At 40.7% G+C, this 17,625-nt stretch overlaps 2 protein-coding genes across 2 annotated transcripts in view; one reads left to right on the top strand and one right to left on the bottom strand.

Annotated features, from left to right (window-relative positions):
• The window catches only part of NAALADL2 (N-acetylated alpha-linked acidic dipeptidase like 2), a 1,062,489-nt gene that overhangs the window by 730,333 nt on the left and 314,531 nt on the right, over nt 1-17,625 (bottom strand). The gene's annotated exons all lie outside the window — the stretch shown is intronic.
• On the top strand, nt 3,168-4,217 carry LOC122745925 (mortality factor 4-like protein 1). Its single transcript, XM_043991383.1, has one exon. The coding sequence runs from the start codon at nt 3,168-3,170 to the stop codon at nt 4,215-4,217; it is 1,050 nt and encodes a 349-aa protein (XP_043847318.1).

The raw sequence follows: 17,625 nt of genomic DNA, 5'->3' as shown, positions 1-17,625 counted from the left end.
CAAGTCACTTAATATTCAACTGTCTTAATTTCTTCAGCTGTCAAATGGAAATAATAGTAGCGCCTGCATCCCAGGGTTTTTGTAAGGATCAATTAAAATAACATTTATAAAATACTTAGCATAGTGCATAGTGTTGGATGCTGGGTGCATAATTAATGCTTTTTTTCCCTTCTGATATTCCCAAGGCATTAAACGTAAGACAAATACAGCTACTGATCATTTTTTTCTGTCAGACCCCATTTCCCTGGAGTCTGACAGTGAGTATGGCAACTATGTTCAGGTACTTCAGCAACCTCCTATTCTGTCATACCTGTTTGGGTTCTTTCATTACTCATCAGCAATACTACCGGGGTCGGGGGGGGGGGTACAAAAAAGGGGGACAGGAGTGTGAAATTCAAATTTGTCAAATTCTATATTCACTGGCAGTTTTAGTAAGGTTTGATTGGTGGGGGGAAAGTAGAAGGGAGAATGTTTCAGCCAATGTCTAAAATGAGGTCATATTTGCTTTATTCTATGAAGTCCTGCCACATGTACTCAGTGGTCCAGGGATCGACTATCCATGAGGATTGAAAACTGACATATTGTTTTAGTTCTGCAACTGAACAAATTATTCTGTGTGAACATATTATTTAAGTCTCAACAGACAGACAAATCCTCAATTTCAAATTCAAGTCAGTGAAGAACAAGAAGTCAATAGAGAGACTTCAGTATTGGTGAGATCTTTCACTATCCCAGGAGAACTGTGGATCATACTTATTACCACAACCCAAGCGTGTTGCAATTTCCACAATGATGATATGGACGAAGGTACAAACAGAGAATTACATTAATCCAATCTGTATGCGACCAAGATATAGAAAACAATTTCCACATCCACAGGAGTCGCCCAGGACTTGATTCGAGCTACATTTCTGAAATGATAAAAAGCGGGTTTAATAGCATCTTTAGTAGATTTGTCAAAAGCTAGTGTGGGCTTGTAACATTTCCAAATTCTTCATGGAAGTGGGAAGTATTGTTCTAGAGTCTCACCAAGAAATTTTTGAGAAATATTCCAATATATAATTAAGCGTTGAACAGTTGGACTTCCAACAAAAATTAAATTATCATAGTATTTGGATCTCAGGAGATTCTTATAAGTCTTCTAGCCCAACCCCCTGCATTTTACAAATAAGGATACTGAGGCACACAAAGAATATGGAGCTTGCCCAAGATCACAGAGATATTAAATTTTATATCTATCTAACACAGATTAATTAATTCAAAGGCAATAATATATACTGTAGATATGACCAGGGGAAATGCTGTAGATGACTATTTAAAAGATTTAATATAAAAAGTGAATGCTATAGCTTTTTCAAAAGTGAAGTGTCACTATAATTAAGCTCTAGTTAAGAATAAATGTTTTCAGTGAAGCCAGTCACAAAGCACATATGAGAGGTTGGCATCCTGAGTTCTTTATGTGCTGGGGTATAGAGGTGGGTAGATGGAGGTGGGAGGGATAAGAATGTCGATAGATTCTTAATAGAGGTTTTATGGGGTAACTGTGCAGAATGAGAGGGTATAGAAGGCTTATGGTTAATACAGTAGGAGGGAAGCTCCAACACCCATGAAATTATAAGGAATAATATCTACCATATAGGGCTTTAAGACTTACAATGTGCCTTACATATGCTATTTCATTTTTTCTCTTAGCAATCCTAGGAGGAAAGTGCTATTGTTACTCCTGTTATATAGATGAGGAGGCTGAGAATGAGAGAGGCCAAGTAAAACACCTAGAATCAAACATCTAGTGTCTGGTATTCAAATTCAGCTCTACCTACCTCTAATTCTAGCATTCAACAGACTCCGTCAAGCTGTCTAATTGACATCCAAGTAGAAACAGGAGAAACAGTGACTTGTTCAGAAGGATTCGTAGAATAAGACAATCAAGGCAATCTCTTGGTTTTCTCTCTCGAAACATTAGTGTACTAGTCTAAACTGAGATAAAACGACTAGTCCACTTCCGTTAATGCTGGTGAAAGCGACCTGGCCAAAGTCAAGTATTTATAAAGACCTACTATGGTTCAAGAACTGAGCTAGGCTCTGGCCATACCAGTCCAAATTAAGAAAAAAATCCCTCCTCTCACAATGAGTTTACATTCCAGTTTTAGGAGGTGAAAACAGGGGAAGGATTTTGAAGTATATGCAGGGTGTACCAAAAGTCTGAGTGTAGTTTTAAGTTAATCACATCAAGACTTTTGGGACAGCCCATTGGAAAGGGGTTTAGGCAGAAGACACTTGTGGGAACCCAGCTGCTCTGAGAATCAGGGGAATGTGGACTCTACATCCTGGCGGCCCATTGTCCAAGGGCTGCTCTCCGCTAGCCTCATCCTGGTTTTCTCTGATCCCTACTCAGGGCAGAGCAGGAGGGACACCTGCTGGGTGGTGGTTCCATCCACCTCTGCTCTTACACAGAGCTTGGTGGCGGCTGCTGGGGCTGCTGCAGGAAGGCTGCTTTCTTAGCAGTGGCACAGGTGGCAGCAGAAATGCAAAGAACGGTCAGACCACTTTGACTGTTCCTGTGACAGCGGCCACCCTGGTTGGGACACAGAGAGCTTCGTACCACGGCCAGAACATCTGTTCTGGCAGAGGCTGCCACCAGTTCAATTGTAACAACTTCTAAGTCCCCGTGCAATGACACACGCTGTTTTGACTGCGAAAGCAACACAAGCCACCACTTGGGTTGTGACAAGTGGGCTGTGCAGCAGTCACAAGTTGAGTCAGGAGTTGCCATTGGCCAGCATGCTTTTAAGTCCCTCCTGATGCTAGGTCTAGGCACATGGAGGCAGCTGCTAGTGGGTGGGCTGTGACTGGCCAGACTTGGAGGCACCTGCACAGCGTTCCTAGGGAAATTCTCATGCCATGGGCGTGGCTGCATCTGGGCATGGGAAGGGGGGAGGGGCATGCAATCTGTGCAGCCATTGGTTCCCATTCTTCTGGGGCCTGCGCAGTGGGGTCCTGGGACATCGAGGAGCCCTCTGCGCCTGCGTGGTTGCAGCCATAGCAGCAGCCGTTGACTGGACCAGGTCGGGAGCAAGTCGGGCTGGTGGTTCTGTGGGTGGAAGCCGCGGCCTAGCCAGACGACAGCCCTGGGCCTCGGGGTGGCAGCAGCGGTCGTGTGCTCCGTGATGTCGCCCAAGGTTTCCAGGAAGAACAGGCCGCAGTCGCAGGCGGGGGCCCCGAAAGCCCAGTTCCAGGCGGGGCAGCGGCTGCTGTGCCTCCACGGCTCGCTGCTCTACGAGGCCAAGTGCGTGCGGGTGGCTGAGGTGGCGGCCGAGCTGGAGGCGGAGGCTGAAGCCGAGGCCGGCTCGGTCATGTACCTGGTCCACTACACGGGCTGGAACAAGAACTGGGACGAGTGGGTGCCCGAGAGCCGCGTCCTCGAGTACTCGGAGGCCAACGTGGCGCGCCAGAGCGAGCTGCTGCGGGCGCACCAGGCGCAGCGGGCCGGGGCCAAGGCGCGTGGCGGCCTCCGAGCGCGCAAGATCCCGGGCCCGGGCTTGCAGCAGAAGAGCGGGCCGCGGGCCTGGAGGGACCCGCAGGAGCCCCTGGGCGGTGAGGGCGAGGGAGGCGGCGGCGGCGGCAGCAGCAGCGAGGCACCCCCGCCCCCACGCAGGAAGAGGGTCCTAGTGGACCCCACAGGGGAGAGTGAGGAGGTAGCCGGGATCCGCACGGAGGTCAAGGTGGAGATCCCCGAGCAGCTGAAGCCCTGGCTCGTGGACGACTGGGACCTGGTCACCAAACAGAACCAGCTCTTCGACCTGCCGGCGCAGACAACCGTGAACACCATCCTGGAGGACTATGCCCGCACCAAGGCGCCCAGCCCAGGCCGCCAGGACTGCGCTGTCCCGGAGGTGGTGGCCGGCATCAAGGAGTACTTCAACGTGATGCTGGGCACCCAGCTGCTCTACAAGTTCGAGAGGCCGCAGTACGCCGAGATCCTGGCCCAGCACCCCGACATGCCCATGTCCCAGATCTACGGCGCGCCCCACCTGCTGCGGCTCTTCGTGCGCCTGGGGGCCATGCTGGCCCACACGCCGATGGACGAGCACAGCCTGGCCCTGCTGCTGGGCCACCTGCAGGACTTCCTCACCTACCTGGCGGAGAACGCGGCCGCACTGTTCAGGGCCGGGGACTACGGGGTGGCCCCGCCCGAGTACCACCGGAGAGCCGCTTAGGAGGGGCCTCGAGGAGGGACTGCTCGCTGGCCTGGCCAGCCCTGCACATGGAGATAGGACTTTGCAGGCCTGTTTGCCTCGAAGTGGACCCAGGCCTGCTTCCGCACTACTCTTGTTGTGGCAGAAAGTTACAAGCAGCGTTTGAGCCCTGCTCGGAATCGCCACTAGTGGGTGCAATAGCGAACCCGCTGCAACGGACTGCGCGGTGTTTACAGGGAGAATTGACAAAGCTGCTTCAATTCTGACAGTTCTGTTCCTTTGACAGCCTTAATGTTAAGTGACAAAACACTCCAATTAGCATAGATAGCCAGAAGCTACAGAGATCAGTCATTTGTACTGACTGTCTTTTGGGGGCTTGATGTAAACAGCTGTTTAGTGAAATGGCTGTACTGGTCTATGGGCCTTTGTCTTTATGCCTGTAATGTTGAAAATCTTGAGTATTTGTTTTTCTAGTTCTAGTTTAGGGATACTTTTACTATAATAAAAGAAATAGATTGTTACTTAGCTGCTTTTGTGGAAAAGTTGATCTTTCAGCAATTATTTTTTTAAAATTTTGGGTTCTTTGGTTTTCTGGGGGTGGGGGAGAATACTCAAAATAAGGAGGAGCTAGCTACAGAACAGTAAATTAGTGTTCTACAGAACAGTAGATTGATTGGCGATGATCCTGATTTTCAAAAATACGTCCTTTAAACTTTAGTCTGGTGAACTAAACTTTTACTTCCCAATGAAATTTCATAATACATTCTTTTTCTCCCCTGCGGTGCAATGAGGGTTAAGTGACTTGCCCAGGGTCACACAGCTAGTGTCAAGTTTCTGAGGCTGAATTTGAACTCAGGTCCTCCTGAATCCAGTGCTGGTGCTTTATCCACTGCACCACCTAGCTGCCCCTCTATAATACATACTTAATGGAAATTTCTAGTGATTATAAGCTACTTTGAGTTCTTCAAAGGAATGTCAAGCCAAACTAACTACATTTCCATTTCTGATAGTATCATATCAGTAAGATAAGGAAAAGCCAAAATCTTGGTTTAAACAAAGCATTTGATAAAACTTCTAATGAGGTCTTTACTACTTGGTATGTTTATTTGGGTGTCTTCAGAACTGATTCAATTATTATTGGAAACCTGAAGGGAAGTTTAAGAGACTGCCCCCCAGAAGCCACCCTAAACCCTATTCAACATTTTATAGCACCAGTTTGGATAAAGGCAACATGTCTATCAAATTTGCAGGTTATGCAGTTAGGAAAGACAGCTGACTAAGTGACAGATTTGAGGCTAGAAAGATTTTGGGGTTCGAATGAGCTAAATTCTAACACAATTAAACAGTGAAAGATGTAAAGTCCTTTGCTCAAGTTCAAAACACACACACTCAAACACTAAGAGAGAATTAGCCAGGCAACACATACATATGAAAATAGCTTTGTAGGGGACTGTAAGCCAGACAAGTTAATGAGATAACTGAAGCTACCCTAAAAGCTAATGACTCTTTAGGCTGGATTCTTCGCAAAGTAGCTTTCAGGACAAAGGGAGTTGAGGTCCTCCTGTTCACTACCTTTTAGTACCAGTGTCCAGATCTGAGTGTCATATTCTGGGAAGGGCATTGAGCTAATAGAGCACATGGAAGGATCGGGGGTAGGATTCGAAACCGTGGTATTTGAGGAATCAGTTGCCTGAAGGCAGTGGGAACATTTAAGTAGAAGACTGGGTTATGAGGTAATGATGGGGAGCAGGGCATGATAGCAGAATATGAAAGTAAATATCTGGAAAACAGAAGACAGAGATGGAAACGATGTAAGGAAGCTTCAGAGTGACCAGTTTCAGCTTGACAGAAAAAAAAAAAAAACACCAACAACTTAGAATTGGGTAAGAGTGGAATGGAATGTCTTGAGAAGCAGTGAGTTAAGCAGCCATTTTGGATCCCTATTAGGAAAGGATTGAACTAGTTGGTTTCTGATGTTCCTTCCAGGTCTAAGAGTCTATGGATAGTGAAAGGAATATTCTATCGTTTTCAATTTAGAATTCATTATTCTATGTCCTGTCCTAAGCTCCTGATTGTTTCAAACTTTCTGGTATCTTAAATCCAGCATGGAATGTGTCATTCAGAATTGAGTCTGGCTTGTAACAGTCAATTATGGCTACTTATCCTTTGCTTATATCTTTTGAGATTAATGGTAGTTTCTTCTTAATCGTCAGCTGGAAAGAAAGTCATCTCTAGCAATTTGTCCCTGTAGACCATCTTTTGTCAGGCAGGTGTCGATGTCCTAACTAAACTTTACCTGCTGAAAAGGTAAGAACTTCTTGAGTTTGATCCTTTGTGGAGACATTTTTTAAAAATCTATCACCATCCTCAAAGATGACCTTATACCGGTTTTCTCCCAAATACATTACTCACATTTTTAAAAATTTATTTCTAAATGTGCTCTCCAAACTTCTTTTCACTTCAATCGTTCCCCTTTGGTTCCTCTTTAAAAAGAAAACCAAAAATATTTTTCAGATATAAAGTTCATTTGCTAAAAATTGCAAAAATAAGAATTTCAGAGTTAACCCTGTCCCTTTTTTCCTAGTGTGTGTGTATATACACATATACATATATGTACATATATGTATATATTTTTTTCTAACATCAATGTTTGATCTTCAAATATCTTGATTTTGGCATTATGAAGTGAGCCTTGCACTTAATGGAAATTTCAACCACTCTCAGCCTTAGTAAATGGTTTTTATGAGTTACCCGACCAAATAAATCAACAATTACTGGTCACAATTCTGACATGAGTCTATTGGAATTCAGTCTGACTAGTCCTTAAGCAATAGGACAAGCAGTACTTTCTCACATGTGAGAAACCTGTCCAACATGGTGAGGCTTGCCAGATGGAAGCTTCATTATCACCCAATCACAGAGTATCTGATTTGGAAATGACTCAGTGGCTGTTCAGTCCAACCCATAGACCAGAAAAGATTCCCCTTACAATGCATTAATGAGTAGTTATCCAGTGCATTAATGAGTAGTTATCCAGCCATTGCTAGCAGACCCCACAATGGCATGTAATTCACTGCCACTCCAGGCAACCCATTCCACTTTGCCTTGTCATTGCTTCCAGCCATTGTCTCAAAGGTACAACCTTTGACAATTCAGGTCCTTCTTCATACCATGAAGAATCAGGTATGTTTACTTACCACTGAAAAACTGATTGTGCCCTTGACATTTTTATTTGCATTGAAGCCAAGCAGTAAGAATACCGTATATCTTGTCAATGATATGTTGCTAACACAGAATGGGCTGAGCCATTCTACAAGCTATCAAGACACATCTTTAAAATATCAAAAAGTATGCCATCCGTCAATAGTTTGCCAAGTGTGGTCTAAGGATACCTCAGGTCCCCAAGACCCTTTCAGGGAATCTGTGAGGTCAAAACTATTTGCACAATAGTAAGACTTTATTTGCCTATTTTCCAACTACATATCTGTATAAGGCCAATTTTCTTCATATATTGCAAATAAAATATCACAACAGAGTGAATGCAGAAGCAGATATGAGAATTCAGCTCTCTTCTGTCAGGCCAGATATTAAAAGAGATGTGCAAATGTGTAAAACAATGCCACTACTCATTATTTTTAAAAATAGTTACTTTTCATAAAAGTGTTATGATAAACATATAATGGATTAATTATAGTTATTTTTAGATAAATCAATAATATTTTAGATTTTTTTTAGATTTTAATTTTTATGTGGTAAATATTAAAAGATATAACCAACCTATATAAAAGTTTAGTGGGGAGAGGTACTTAGTAACGTTTAAGAGTGTAAAGGTTTCCTAAAAACCAAAAGTTTGGGAACTGCTGTGCTAGGTGAATCCTTGCTAACTAAAAGAGAGAGCTGTAAATAGAAGTCTGGCATACTGGGAGAAACTCCATGGTATCTAAAGGGGATTAAATAAACACAGTCATACTCTGCTCCATGATATCAAATCTTTTGAGACACATCAGGTCTTAGGAAATAAGCACGCGTCATTTTTGCCTTTCTTCTAAAAGAGCCAAGCCCTCAGAAACAGCCATTCCTTCCTTTAAGGAGTCTGCACCAAGGATGTAATTTTATCTGAAGCAAAGAGTGATTTCGTTGGTCCTCAAACTCCTTGTTTCAAAACAGATCATAAGTCCTCAGTGGCTTCTCATTTTGTGTGATTCACAGGTATGTCTTTCCATAAATCCTTCACAGAAGATTCATCCAAAGGACTCAAGGTCTTCCTTTCATTTCATTCTCTATCCCAAGAGTGTCATTGCACAACTTAGGCTGTCTTTCTTTTGCCTCATCATTTTCTCTTGCTACAAGACCAGCCCATCTCCCTTTCCTTTCATACATGCCCACAATGATGTCTTTTATTTCCCTTGTCATGAGCAAGTAATCACTAGCAATATACTAGAATCTATTGATGCCCCCAATGTGTCTTTCCCTTGTCCTTTAGGTGACTTATAATTTTAAATCTTCCAAGAAATAAAGTTTCCATGATTCACAGCTATCTATCATCACTAGGAGAACCATTAGTGGTAAAGGAACAGGCTCTGGCAGCAGTGAACAGTTTGGGGCCAGTGAAAACACTAGAGAGTTTTCCAGTGGCAGTCAAGCCTTATCTCTTTCTTCTCCTCCAGTTCGTTATCTACATGCAGCTACTCTCTAGAATATCCTTACAGTTCTTTGTGAGTTAGTCTGTCATTTTTGCCATGTGACTGATCTCTCCACTGGCACTAATTGTATTTCTTCAACAACTTAATAGATGGACTTCAAGAGCTGTTACAGCCAAAAATTCATCAAGTTTTGGCCGAAGTGATGGTGAGCCCCTCCAAACCTTGCTAGGGCAGTCCTAAGCCATCAAATTTGTAGCCAATCACTAGGCTTACACTCAAAGTTTGTGTCTGTGTATAGGTATGTGTATGTGTATGTATACACAGATACATATAAAATATATCCATGTATGTATATATCCTCTTTGTTTCTTTCTCTATAATATGTATATGAATAGATATATGCATTGAGATAGACTTGTGATTTTATCAGTTTAGGAAAATTTCCAGTACAGAAATTCTCTCAACAGATATAGGCTAGTAATTCATGTGTGAGTATAGGCATAGAGAGTTGCCTGGTGGACTAGAATGTTGTGACTTATTTTCACAACTAGTAGGGATAAAAGAGAGGACTTGAACTCACATCTTCTAGATTCTCACTCAGGTCATCTGTTTGTCCCATTCTGGCTAAAATGTTTTTCATACACTTAGTTTTTCAGGGTGGCTGGCTTGACTGTCCATGGATCTCAGTAATGATACTTTATTCTGAGGACTGAATACTATTTAGTACAATGTCAGATGTAAGTCTACACAGAAAAACTTGCCATCAATAGAGAATCCTACTTTTGTATGGACTCTGTGCAAGACATCTCCCATGACAATGATGAACACCTCAAGTAAGCACTTCTCCCTGATTTACATTTCATTTGATGTCAATACTTAGTCAAGCGTAGAACAGAGTTATGTCCCTGCATCTGTCACAGAATCTTGTATAATTTTAGTGTGGGCATGGCAGAACAAGTGAATTCAAGGTTTCAGGTCCTGAGGTGATAGAATCTAAAGATGGTTGTTCTAGCCTTGTTGCTGATGAAAATATGATACCACAGCTTTCTTTAAAGTTCTATTCATTTTTATGTCATCCTTTCTCCTTCTCTCTCTCTCTCTATGTATAGATAGATAAAGATATAAAATCTTTGCTCTGATTAGGATATAAGTTCTTTGATGACATGGTTTATTTCATTTAGTTATTTCTATTCCCAGTACTGAGCACCATGGTTGGCCTGTGGTAAGCACTTACAAAATGACGTTCCGTTCCACTTGATCTAAAATTGCTTTTGGCCATGGCCTTTTTCAGTTGAATCTTCTTTCAAGCTCAATTCTCCTTCAACTACTTCTTACCTTTGGCCGAGGAGATTCTGTCCCTCATCTTCCGTCTTTCTCCTCTATGTCTGGAAAATGAACTTGACTTCTAGACCATTATTGCTCTTGGCTGCTATTTCACTCTACTTGGCCAACAGACTAAGCATTTTTGGGCTGAAGGAATTTCTGAGCTCTTTCGGCTTGCTTGTGGAATATACTTTATATCAGAAATTTCTCTAAGAAATGCAAGTAATTACCTATGTCTTTAGTTTTGTCCATTTTCAAAGTCAACAGATGAAATTAGAGCTGCTTTAGTCACACTCAGCATCTTACCCTCATCCTTTCTTCTATTTTGGCCCTATCTGGCTTCTGTTTTAGCTTCCAACTCTGACCTTTTCTCTAATCATATTATGATCTGATTGTTCAATAGTAGATTTCAAAATGATATGCCTCATTATTAATGAAGGTGACTGGGGATTAATTCATACATGATGTGACAACAGAACATAAATTATAGCCACTTCTACAGTGTTGAAAGGCACTGAGTTCAATCCCAGACACCTTCCCCATCCAAAAAACCAAAAATTCTGAGCACTATTCTAGCTAAATATAGAAAAGGCAAATGACTAGAAAGTTATCCATAAAGTAATGAATTACTTGGCCCCGCTGGCCCATACAAAATGGTCCTCAGTCTTGTCTGGCTCTTGTATTTGTTCACAGTAAAAGAATTAGTATGGCAGAAAAGGAGATAAAGAGTGGATTTTAAAAGACTGTCTACAAACATTTATCTAACTGTTGGTACTCTAAATGTTCATTCTTTGCCCAAAAACTCTGTGCCTAAATTCAAGGAGTCACACCCTCCTAAGGCAAGATGCCAGGAGATGATCTATTTTGGCCCTGACAACTAACAAAAAAAAGTCTTCCCACTAAGGCATACCATGGTGACGGTTTGTGTCTGTTGAAATACTGTGTGCTAATGAAATAATGGAGCTTTTAGGAGTTCTTAACCCCAGGTTTATGAGCTTTTATTTTTTTTTAATATGTAGACAACAATCGTGATATAACAACTGGGTTTTCTTTGTAATCCTGTGTATTTTATTTTATGCATTTAAAATATTCTGAGAAGGGGGCACAAGAATCACCAGACTGTCACGGCTTAAACAGAAGGTTAAAACCCCTGTTCCACGTTCAAGTTATTTCCAAACAAAGGAATACCACACTACTCATTAGCAAAAAATGTAAACTATAGTAACACAGAGAAATCAAACTATGGCCCAAGCCATCCAAAAACACCAATGCTAAGGACAGGCATTCATCTCTGCTCCAACAGCCCTAGACAAGTTAAAATACTTTCCAAATTGCTCAATTCATGGAAAAGTCAAGTATTAACTGAGGATTGATCACATCCATAGAGTAAATTGGAGACCTGTCTACAGAACCGACTAATCTTGATGAAGAGAGAAAAGTACAGGTGTCATCTCATGCATGTTCACTGACTTCATGAGAAAAAACTGAACCAAATATTTCACAATGATGATCAAGGGCACTGTGACTGAGAAAAAGCAGCTATGTTCATACAAGGCCCTGATATTTAAAAAGGAAAACTACAGGATTAAAAAAGATAAAGCACTCATTTGAATAAGTTCCAGAAGGGAAACTAAAATATGCTATTAAATTATTATTATTAATAGTGATAGCTGACATTTGTATAATGTTGAACAAAGCACTTTTTATATGTCATCAGGTCTGAACCACAGAACAATACCATGAGGAAAGAGTTATGATTATCCCCTTTTTACACATGGGAAAAATAAGGTTGATAAGGGTCAAGGGACTTACCCAGAATCCCACAATTAGTAAGAGTCTGAGATAGGAGTCCAACCCAGATCTTCTGAACTCCAAGTCCAATACCACCTGGATGCTTCATTATTAGTAGTATCTTTGTTATTAATAAAGAAGGTTGCCTGATCATTCACTCCAAAGAAGAAATACAATTTTGAGGAAATGAAGGTACAAAAAAGGAGACAGGATTGGTTTAATCTCATGATTGACAGAGATACTTGGAGGACAGCATAGTGGACCTTGGGCTTTGAGATCAATGGAGATAACATACATGAAAGACCTTGTAAACCTTAAAGTTCTCTATAAATATTGTTATTGTTATTCCTGTTAACATTATGGGTATTACAGCAGTGGGGAAAGATGAAAGATAAAGATTAAGACTGCGGTCTTTCATTACTATAGTATTTAAGGTTTATATGGTACTTAGTGCATCTGATCCTCACAATGACCCTTTGAAATAGGCTGTCCAGGTATCCTGATTCCTGTTCTACAGATGAGGTTACTAAGGCTCAAAGCTCAAAAGTTAATTGACTTGTCTAAGGCGCATAGCTAGAAAGCGGCAGAGCTCCCATTCTCAACAGATCCTAAGTTCACGTCTCTTCAGCTATCCCATGTGGCCAGACGTTTAATTACATGACATACGAACTGTGAGCTTAGCCTAGGGATGGCTTGACAAGTGGGCAGGATAGGCAGCTGACTGCTGAGTGTGATTTCAGGGATGCTGAAAGGCCCTCCGACCCCAAAATAGCTCCCCAGCTGTCTCTGCCAAAGCCTACCAATTCCATATTAGTCCTTGCTTTGGGCAAAAGCATGGAGGGTCCTCTTTAAAATGCAAACAGCTTTTGGAGAAATCAGACAGAAAGACACTCATTTCAGCTCAAATCGGCTGATCAAAATAACTCATCCATCATCTAACGTGAGACTGCCATGACTAAGACTGCCTTCCATCATTCTGTAATATATCCTACGTGTGTATAGGTGTTTGCATGTTGTCTCCCCAATTTGAATGTGAGTTCTTCAAGGGCAGGGACTGTGTTTTGTACTTTTCTGTATCCCCAGAGCTCAGCACAAAGTTTGGCACATGGTAAGCACTTAATACATGGTTGTAGATTAACGGACTGACTTCATAGATTTGCCTTGAGTAATCTCTATTAGTCACCATATTCAGAATGGGCTAGACATTTGTTAACATCAGTGCTCTGTTTGAGACCTAATTCAAAAGGACAGTCTGTGGGATGTGGGCAATCCTAGGGACTTTAGCACAGAATGCTAACTCTGACTCCTAGTACTAAGTCTTCTACAATCTTTTCCCAGCATCCCTTTCTAGCCTTATTTCACACTCTACCCCACAATGTGCACGACTCTGTCATCTCTCCCACCTTTTTTTTTTGCTTATTTCATATAACATAACACACACACAATATTCCTGCCAAGTTAGCCTACCCATTCCCCAAATATGACACGTTATCTCCCATTTCTTATATGCCTCAGTAAAGATGGGTCCCCAGACTGGACTGCATTCCCTCCCCACCTCTACCTCTTAAAATCCATTTTTTTTTCTGCAATGCATTGTCATATCCTACCTCCTAAAATAAGCCTTTCCTCGTGTCCCTTCTTTCTAAGGCTCTTCTCCTCTTCTGAGAATCATGTATTTCCTGGCTGTCTAGAAAGTCCAACACGGGCCCCCCCCCCCCCCGCCCCACCAAGTAGCATAAAAGTTGCTCCTTAAGGGCAGAAGCTGTTTTTTTATTGTCTCTCACTATCTCCAGAACCTATCATGGTGCCCTTCAAAGGCAGGAGTTTAAGAAAACTGCACTTATTTGAACTGAGGAGAGGTAACAGACTTTTATTTTTTTTTTTGGTGAGGCAATTGGGGTTAAGTGACTTGTGTAGGGACACACAGCTAGTAAGTGTTAAGTGTCTGAGGCCGTATTTGAACTCAGGTATTCCTGACTCCAGGGTCGGTGCTCTATCCACCAGGCCACCTAGCTGCCCCTGGTAACAGACTTTAACTGCAACAAGAGACTCGGGTTAGCCTTTAAGGATGAAGCAAATGCAATAATGAGACCCGAGACCACAGCTCCAAGGGAGGATAGGTAAGTTCCACGTATAAGCTTATTGAGAATAGTATAAGCACAGAGTTCTCTTTCATACAACTTCAGACATAATATAAATGACGTTAGGCTCATGACCATATATATTTCTATCTTTTCCATTTGATAATGATGGCTGACTGCTGTCAAGTGCAGGTTTCTAAGAAGAGATCAAGACAAATGTGAATAGAGGAGAGGGGAAAAACTTTTCTGTGAAAAACACAGAGGAACCCAAAGTTCTTTCTTTTTCCCCATTGTGTTATGATTTTAATGAGTAGTAATTAATTTCAATTCAAAATTACTGAAGTATGTACTAAATGTGAGGTCCTGTGTTAGGTAAGAAAGGTATAAAGGTAGACATCAATTAACCAATAAATATGTATTAAATGCCTACAACATAGTGAGCATTGCTGGAGGCACTGGGCATACACTAAAAAAGCAGTCTCATCACTCACATTCTATCAAAGAAATGCATATACCAATATAAGTGAATAGCAAAATATACAAAGTAGATGTAAAGTAGTTTGGTGGGCAGTCACTAGAAGATGTGATGATCAGGAAAGACCTCTTGTAGAAGACAGCACTTGGACTAAACTTTGAAGGGAGTGAAGGAACTTCAAGAGATAATGATCTGGAACAGCACATTCCAAATAAGGGAGATGGAGGCAGACTGTTGTATGGAAGGAGCAGCCAGAATTATGCAAAGCAAAGATGCCCTATCAGTTGTCAGTGATGAGATATTATCACTTTCCATTGTTTCTAATACTATCACTAGGTATATTAAGACAAGAAATTGAATACACTGCTACTATGGAGTGAACAAAACATAATTAACACCTCACAAGAATGCAATATACCAATGCTTACCATTCATGTAAAGAACATTTGTGCATGAAGGGCAAAAGAACCCAAAATTTATAATAATATCTTGAAAGTTCTTTTGTTTTTAAATCAGGCTCAAAAACCTTTGGCTGAAGATTTGGCAAAGAGAACTATTTTTTTTTTCAATTAAATTTCCGTGACCCTGGGCAAGTCACTTAACCCTCATTGCCCTGCAAAAACAAAAACAAAAAACATAATTTCTCCCTTCTCAGCTAACCCTACTCCCACACTGGGAGGGGGGGTTTGGGGGGGGGAAGCGGGGAGGAATGAAACAAAATAAAACTCTTGTAACAAATATGCAACCATGTAAAACAAATGCCTGTGTTGGTTTCGTTACATATGATATCCTTATCATATACACATATATATCTGTGTGTATATATATATATATATATGTATAAATGTATTAAGACAAGTTTTAGAATTTTTTTGAATGCCTGCATATTTGTGAAATACGTTTTCATGTATATCTGCAATTTATATTAATTCTCATTCAAGCATTTGGATAGTATTCTTCATCATAAATCCTCTGGAAATGTGGTTTGTCATCATGCTGATCAGAGTTCTTACATCCTTTAAAATGTGTCTTGAGAGTTATGGAAATGCTTATTTTATTCCATAAATATGTATAATTTAATAAAAAAGAAAAAGGGGAAAAGAAAAAAAGAATATTGTAAAAATTGTTCTAGTTATTCTCACCTCTGGATCAATTCACACAAGTCTTCTTAAATTTCTTTGAAACCATACCTTTGGTCATTACTGCACAATAGTATTCCATTCTATTTATATACCATAATTTGTTTAGCCATCCAGTCTCTTCCCTCTCCATTCATAGGTACCTCTTAGTTTTCTCCTTGCCAACACAAAAAGAGATGATCTAAATATTTTCACCCATGTGGTTCCTTTTCCTCTTTCTCTATTGTCTTTGGAGCATAGATCTAGTTGGGGTAACCCCATATCAGAGGACATGAACAGCTCAGTATCTTTGGGGTAAGGGTTCAAATCTACTTTTCAGAATGACTGGACTTAAGTCACAGCTCTACCAATAATGTGCTAATGTGCCTGTTTTCCAGAAATCCCCCTAATGTTTATCAACCCCCCCACCAAATATGCCCATCTGATAAGTGTGGGGTAGGATGAGAATCTTTCATTTGCCTTTTCTGATTATTGATAACAGAAGCATTATTTCATATGACTGTTGATAACTTGAAGGTTTTTCCCCCCTTTGAGAATTGCATGTTCTTATTCTTTGACTACTTATTAATTTAGGAATGGCTCTTATTCATACCAATTTAAATCCATTCCTTATCTGGGAAATGACATTCAATCAGAAAAGCTTGAATAGAATCATTTTTTTTCTCCTAGATTTAGACAAGAGAATGCCTGAGACTCTGAATGTTTGAGTACCTGTTCTTAGTATCCTGGAAAGATTGATAACATCACAGCCTAACTTGTGAAGTTTTCAAAGCCAAACTTCAGCAGGGACTTGACAAAGGAAATCCCACAAAAAAAGTATTTTTCATTGCCCTCACGCTTATCCCACAATACCAAAGAGCAAGGCACTCTTTTAATAAAAATGACAGCTTGTCAAGATCTTATTTTAAAAACCAAAAAGGCAGATGAACCCATTTCAGCTCAATACGATAATTTCGACTGTTTCCTGCAAGTTCCAAAGCATCAGGCTGTCAACCTATATGGGTGGGAGTCCAAGCAGGTATTTTCGAAATTAGGAATCTGCTGAATGCAACATCAAGTCTATTACTTGTTCTCAGAAATTCCATAGCAAAGGATCATTTTCATAGAAAAGCCTTCATTCCTGTTCAATTTGCTATTTCAGAACTTTAGTGGAGGGGCAGCTAGGTGGCAAAGTGAATAACATACCGGCCCTGGATTCAGGAGTACCTGAGTTCAATTCTGGCCTCACACACTTGACACTTACTAGCTGTGTGATCCTGGGCAAGTCACTTAACCCTAACCCTCATTGCCCTGCAAAAATAAATAAATGAATGAATAAATAAAATAAAAATAAAAATAAAAACTTTAGTGGGAGTTTTATGAGAGCCAGGTTTCTATTTCACTTCAGATGTTTTCAAAAGCATGCTTTATATTTATTGCCTTCACAGTCACTATTAGTAACAAAAGGAGGATAAGAATCCTTTCTCTAATCTCCGCTTTCCCCCAAAAGGTTTTGTTTTCACATAAAGACATTTTAGCTATTTAAGAATTACAAATTTTAAATTGTGATATGTGTGAAAAGTAATAGTCACTATTTCACACAAATAAAATACTATTAGTGCCCATTATATTGTGTATATATAATTTATATGTACATTATGTGAGTTTATGTATGTAAAATTGCATGTGCATTTGTGAGTATATGTTTTAAATTGTAGTGAGGGACCTTTGGGGAATATTACTACATGGTAATTCTGTCCTTTTTTGTTCTAGTAAAAAAATCTATATGCACACTCAGCTTTCTAACATGACATAATTTTTGTTTTTGAACATAGTGAATGATTTGGGGCTAAGGGTGACATATGACATACACTAATAACACTGGATTAAGATTTTGAAAGTTTCCTTAGAATTAACTCATTTTTCCCCTTGGGATAAAATTTTCCTTCCCCTTAAGAAGCAGCATCTAGAACTTTACCAATGTATAGGTTTTACTAT

This window comes from Dromiciops gliroides, chromosome 3, assembly GCF_019393635.1.
Source record: "Dromiciops gliroides isolate mDroGli1 chromosome 3, mDroGli1.pri, whole genome shotgun sequence".
Taxonomy (NCBI): Eukaryota; Metazoa; Chordata; class Mammalia; order Microbiotheria; family Microbiotheriidae; genus Dromiciops; species Dromiciops gliroides.
The sequence above is the reverse complement of the archived record's forward strand: the minus strand, read 5'-3'. Positions and strand labels throughout refer to the sequence as shown.